The sequence below is a fragment of the Nyctereutes procyonoides genome, unplaced genomic scaffold, assembly GCF_905146905.1.
Source record: "Nyctereutes procyonoides isolate TBG_1078 unplaced genomic scaffold, NYPRO_anot_genome, whole genome shotgun sequence".
Lineage (NCBI taxonomy): Eukaryota > Metazoa > Chordata > Mammalia > Carnivora > Canidae > Nyctereutes > Nyctereutes procyonoides.
This window is the reverse complement of record NW_026574847.1, coordinates 5,520-12,297: the sequence shown is the minus strand read 5'-3', so window position 1 is coordinate 12,297 and position 6,778 is coordinate 5,520. Positions and strand designations below refer to the sequence as shown.

The 6,778-nt window shown below is 40.5% G+C and overlaps 1 protein-coding gene across 1 annotated transcript; it reads right to left on the bottom strand.

Annotated features, from left to right (window-relative positions):
* Nucleotides 1–5: 5 nt before the first annotated feature.
* LOC129513698 (olfactory receptor 10A3) lies at nucleotides 6–929 on the bottom strand (the record flags this gene model as incomplete). Its single annotated transcript, XM_055332374.1, has 1 exon — nucleotides 6–929. A coding segment is annotated over exon 1 (924 nt), but the record flags the coding sequence as incomplete, so codon positions are not given.
* Nucleotides 930–6,778: the final 5,849 nt, after the last annotated feature.

Below are 6,778 nucleotides of genomic sequence, written 5' to 3'. Positions count from 1 at the left end.
TCCACTCTTCTTCGCCATAGTTTCATCAAAGCTCTTTTCATCTCACTATTTCTGAAGCTATAGATCAGTGGATTCAGCAGAGGTGTAAGAAGTGAGTAAGACAATGACATCAGCTTCTTGGTTTCTGGGGAGTAGGCAGATTTGGGTTGTAAATAAGTCATACTGGCTGTGCCATAGAAGAGGGTCACAGACGTGAGATGGGAGGCACAAGTGGAAAAGGCCTTTTGCCTCCCGGTGGCTGATGGCATCCTCAGGATGGCAAAGAGAATCCGAATGTATGACAAGAGTATCAACACGAAAGGAACCATGACAATCAAAATGGTGCCAGTGAATGCATAGATTTCAAACAGAAAAGTATCTGCACATGCAAGTTCTAGCACTGGGGGAGTCTCACAGAAGAGATGATTGATTTCATTGGGGCCGCAAAAAGGAAAACTGAAAACCCATGTGGTCTGCACAGTAGCCACCATGATCCCTGAGACCCATGAGAACATTACTAATTTCACGAAAACCCTTTTGTTCATAATCATTGGGTAGCTCAGAGGGTGACAGATTGCTGCAAATCGGTCATAAGCCATCGTCCCCAGGAGAAAACATTCAGTGCCACCAAAGAAAAGGATGAAATACATCTGTGCAAAACAGCTCACAAATGAAATGGACGTTTTCTCCCTGGTGAGGACCACCAGCATTTCAGGCATAATGACTGCACTGAAACTCACGTCCACCACAGACAGGTTCTGGAGAAACAGGTACATGGGCACGTGGAGGCTCTGTTCCAAGCAGATGATGATTATGATGATGGCATTTCCCATCAGAGTCACCAGGTAAACAGCCAGGAAAACCCCAAAGAGCTGCTCTTGGAGTTCAGGGAAGTTAGAAAAGCCCAAGAGGATGAACTCAACCACAGAGCTTTGATTTTGCCTTTTCATTCCAGTGGTGGAGAGCATATCGTTTTTATGGGCATTGTATACAAATGATGAAGTCACAGTCCAATAGCTCAGAGTCTGTGTCTGCAATTCACACCAGGTATTAATGGCAGAAGATATAAAAAGGAATGCATCCTGATTAAATTCAGTGTGGCAATGTTAGAAATGACCAATCTTTTGGATTAATAACATCAAATAAAAAGGAGGAAGTGAAAAAAAGTAAAATAAATAAAATAAAATTTAAAAAAGGAGGAAGTGAAGAAGGCTGGCTCAGAAGTTTCATCTGAAAGGCACAAAATATCATCAAAATACTTTTATAACCTGTACAGTATATAGTTTATAGTTATATACAGTATATAGTTATATAGTTTGCAAATTAAGTATAGCCTTAAAACAACATCAATATTTTATAGTTGAGATTCCATTCCTACGTCATGGCTATCAGAATCATCTCTCTTTTTTTCAAATTTATTGAAGTAGAAAATTTAAAATACAAAAGTTAAAGTATTATAAGTAGACAAATGAGAAAAGATACACACAAATATTATTTAAACCATCTAATAATTCAAAGTTATATCGCAGTTGACTTACTATAAATATTCATCATGCTCAAAATGCCTGTGTGTGGTGCTTGAATATGCAGTCTTGGCAGGGACAGACAAAAGGGTTTGATGTACTTATCTTAGGTGATCTGTAAATTGTGTGAATGCCTTTAGGCTTACTGATTTTTGCAAAGACTGCTCATAGACAATTCTATTGAGATCGGCCTGTGTGAAAAGCTTTTTTTTTTTTTTAAGAGGGAAAGACAGAGAGTGAGTAGGGGATAAAGAAGGGCAGAAAGAGAGGGAAAGAGAGAATCTTATGCAATCTCTGTGCCCAGTACAGAGCCCAAGGTGGGGCTCAATCTCACCACCTGGAGTTCATGACCAGAGCCAAAATCAAGAGTCAGACACTTAACCAAGAGAGCCATTCAGGCCTGCATGGGAAATTTTAAGTCAGTTCTCTAAGGCTAATCTTTGTGACCATAATGATTTAGGAATCATACAGTTGTGATCACTCTGTGACTGTGATTTAAACATTTTCTTTGTGTCTCCTGTCTTTGTCTCTCTTTTTCTCTCTCCTACTGCCCTGCTCATCAAGACATTGATTTAATCGTCAATTATTCAATAAATACTGTTTTAGCACTTACAATGTTCTAGGCTCAGGTACCTCAGGGACAGATTGGCTTCACACTCCACAGAGAGCTCAAAACATTACACAAAACAGCATTCCACTCTTACCTCAGTTCTCAAATTCCTATCTCTTCTATCTTGGCTGTTTTTCTCACCTATCAGTAACTGACATATTTTAGTGAGGAGGTTACACTTTACATGTACACATATGTAGATATTACATATTGATAATATTTGCGTATTATATATACATAAAGTCTAACTCCCTTGCTAAATATAAACTCCAAGAATCCAAGATTTTGTTTTGATCTCTGCTATACTCACAATGTCTACAACAGTCGTGGCCCATAAATGATACTAAACCAATGTTTGATGAGTAATAGAATTTAAAATTGAGGAAGTCCACTATAGCATCTAGGAATAGAATATTGAAAGGAAGAGTGAAAGCAACACACCACATTGCTGGCAAGCAGAGGTAATAACAAGGGGCTATGAGAGGTTTCTGCGAGGGATTCAATACTTCTGAATGAGGAGGGAGTGTGTGTGAACAAGCACAATCATAGCGTGTCACCAGTGGAAGGTACAGGAGGTTGAAGGGGGATGACTTGCTCAGGTCAAAGGCATTTCATGACACCCTAGCATTACAATGGAGACCTACTGGCCTTTGTGTGATGTTTTGAAAGCCCGCAGAAATACACCGTGGGAGATGAGGAACCACAGCAGAACAGAAGGAAACAGCTCATGCCATCTTGAGTAAAGACCAGTAGGACATTAGCACACAGTGGAAGGCAAGTTGATTTATTTCTGAATTTGACCATATCACCTGTAAAAATTAAATGTCCACACTAACCATACTAATTATATGTTGCATCTCAAAAAGTGACCTGAAATTAATAAAATATAGTCACAGGATCAAACACCTAAAATTCATTTCTAATGAGAGAAAAGAATAAAGCATATTTAGTTACAAATGTTTAAAAGTGGATAGATTTGGAAAATTTAGAATATAATGTAAGTAAAATAGAAAAGCTTTGTAGAATGGATAATAAGCATCTTACGGGGAAAAAGACATTCATGACTGGTAATGGGTCACTGACTGCAGTTGCTGCACCCTTTCTCTGGAACTTAGAGACCCCAATGCCGACTTGGAGAACTCTGGGAAAGAAATATTGAGGCAGAGCGCTCCCTAAGAGGTTTCATCCTTCCAGTTGAAGAGGTAGGAGTTGCACTTATTTTTCAGTTCCCTTCCAGCTGCAAAATTCTAAGATTTGACGATTAATGTCTGCCAAGTACTTATACCCCTAATTATTGCCCAAACTTTTCTCCAAAAAGAAGAGAAAAAGGAATTAACCAGCATCAAAACCAAGGAGTCTACTGATTCCGGTGTGTCAGCTGTGTCTAGGGATCCTGAGCACAGAGACATCACTTCAACAGCATCTCCAATGATCAGCTGGAGATGAACTATAAGTGGAAAGCCCACCAACACACACACAGCAGAATCCTCCCTTTCTTACCCATTGACTCTGTCTCTTTAAATGTCTTGCTACATTGTCAAAGTTTGACCTCTACTCAAAAGCCATCTTCTCACAAATACAACTCCGTGCTTCAGGGCTTTGATTCTAGAACATTATATGACATGGAATCATATGCCCTGTAGAATCCCTCCCTGGAGGACTTGGAATCACTTCATAAACACTCTCTCATATTTTTGCATGATGACTAAAGGGGCTTGACCTTGGCGCCTCAGGTGAGAACCCTCGAGAGCACACACCTGGAGCATCGCTCCTTCCTATTCCTATGGGGAATAAATGCCTCTTCACACAAGAGACTCAGTTCAGCAGGACGTCTCCAAAGGAGGTGAAAACGGAGGCTGACTAACACTTGTAAACTGGGAAAGAAGAGATTGATGGTGTGAGAGCTTGAGCAAAGGCTGGTGAGCTAGAGGTAGAGGACGACTGGGTGGAATGCACAGTTTGGGCGATGGTGGGAAACTAGTTAAGGGAAGCAGAGTGAAGCCTAGTTGTAGAAAACTGAATGCTCATTGTATCATCAAAGAACTTTTGATCATTTGTAGAAGAAATATAGTCACTGAAAATTTTTGGAAAAAAAATCATTACAATTGATTTTATTGAAAGAGCTTTTAAGCTATAAGCAATCTGAACTACCTTTCACTGATTCTATAACTCTCTCTACAAAATAAACATAATACAGTAAATCTCATTGGATATAAATGAAAACCAAGAGATTCAGGGATCCACTTACACTGGAGTGAACAATCAAGGAGACGATTTGGCTCACTCCCCAGAGTGAACAGATGAAACACTCTGCAGACTTGGCTCTGTCCCAAACTGAACCGTGTGACTGAATGCAGGTTACCTTGGTCTACTTCTCACTGCACATTCCTAGAGCAGGTTCCGTTCTGAAGGAAGCTCACCTCCCCTGGCAGCAGTAAGGCAGTCAACAGCACCCAGAGATCCATTCTATCTACTCTGTATCCAGTGGGAAGTGTAGCCATTATCCTGAGGTAAAGGAATTTTCACTTCACATTCCAATCCTGGGATCCCCCCTAGGTCATTCACTATGGTGGAATTACTCCCCAGGCATGAGCCAGTCCCATCACCAGGCTGGCAAATGCTGCCTGATATGTATTCTCTATGATTCATACACCAGAGTTCCCATGCGGGCTTCTGTCATACATGTTCCGTTTTTTATGTCAGTGGTGGTAACGCAGGTGATGTGTAGTTTTGCCGAGGAGTCATCTAGATTTAGTCAGCACTTGTGCACTTTCCACTAGGTGTATTACACATGAATGAAGAGTGTGCAGAAACAATTCAGGTACATGCAAAAGGGGATGAAAAGGAAGTTATATTAATATAAAATTATAATTTCATAGCTCAATACTACTAAATAGATCAAAGAAGAATCAAAATGTAGAAATACTAACACACCTACCCCCATGATTCACCAATAAGATAGGCCAGAAAGATATAAAAATGAAAGGTTATAAGAAAAGAATGTTGATTTAACGTATGTTAATAACAGTAATTGTAAGAGAGTACACTACTTTTTGAAGCTGCTAACTTTATGCTTTCCTTCCAAAATATTTTGGGAATATTTACAAAGGGTCATTATACACGTGTAGGAAGGATATGTCAATAACTCCGAATATTTGGGGGTGATAGACATAGCATACTGTGCAATAAAATAGCAGAGCAACAGCACAAAGCATAAAAGAAAAATATCTCTTTAGCTGGCCAGAAGCTGGAAATGAAATTCAGATTACTGAGATAACACTTTCAAATGAAGTTATCGCATTTTCATGTGTTAATATGTCCTAAACTGTACTCCCAATCTTCTCCTAAACCCGATCCACCATCATCATTCCTCATCTCAGGGAACAGGAGCTCAGAGCTTCCAGTTCCATGGGCTGAAAATCAAGGAGTCGTTTTTCCTCCAAATCACATCAACTCCATAACCTACCTGTGGCTCTGTCTTCAAAATACTGGGTATCAAATCTGAACATTCTACATTTCCTTGGGCTAACACCCTGGTCCAAGCTACTCTTGTCTCTCAGTTGGATAACTGCCATGGCCTCTCAACTTCTCCTTTCTTCGTCCTTTGCCTCTGCTCAAAACCCTCCAATAGCACCCTCTCCGCTTCTGGTTAGAAGCCAAACTCATGTATTAAAGATCTATTCTCCTAGAACTCTCTGAACTCAACTCTACCACAGTCCATTGGACACTCTCATCCAGCCCACTGGCCTCCTTACTAGCCTCAAATCCAACAGCTCTGTCCCCATCTCATAGCTATTGTCCATGCTTTTCTCTGAACATGGACTATTACCTCCAAAATGCTAACTCCCTTATGTCCCTTCTTCCCAGGGACAGCTTCTCCAGGAGCTCCTCCAAGTCAACATTCTGAAAAAGAGAAATGTATGCACACATACCAAGTCCCCAGATACCGATAGGAAAAATCAGAGCCTGGACAGAAACCATGCAGAGTGATGACCTCTGGCAATGATATCAAGAATGAGAGTCCAGGTGCTTTTGAGACTTTTACATTATTTTGTAATCTGTGTACTCTTTAAATTTTAGAAAGTGATGACTTTTGTAGAAGTTTAAAAGCTAGGTGTTATTTAAAAATACAAAATGAAATGCAACATCACAAAGGTTGGGGTAAAGATGGCACTACCATTCTAGAAATTTCCCCCAAATGACAATACCAATGGGGATCCCTGGGTGGCGCAGCAGTTTGGCTCCTGCCTTTGGCCCAGGGCGCGATCCTGGAGACCCGGGATCGAATCCCACATCCGGCTTCCGGTGCATGAAGCCTGCTTCTCCCTCTGCCTGTGTCTCTGCCTCTCTCTCTCTCTCTTTCTCTCTCTCTCTCTCTCTCTCTCTCTCTCTCTCTCTCTGTGACTATCATAAATAAGTAAAAAATTAAAAAAAAAATACCAATGAGAACAGAAACCTAAATTTCCTATTGAAAGAAACTAGTACATATCTTATCCAAAATTACAATGCGTGAAAGGGGTTGTCACAAACAGCAAGGGTCAAAACACGATGCATGAAGAATCAGAGGAGTTCCACAGAGACAGTTCAGATAAAGCTAGAAAGGTTCTCTGGGACTTAGGGCCCTCATAGCATAGTCCCCGGATCAACAGTTTTAGAACTACCAGGG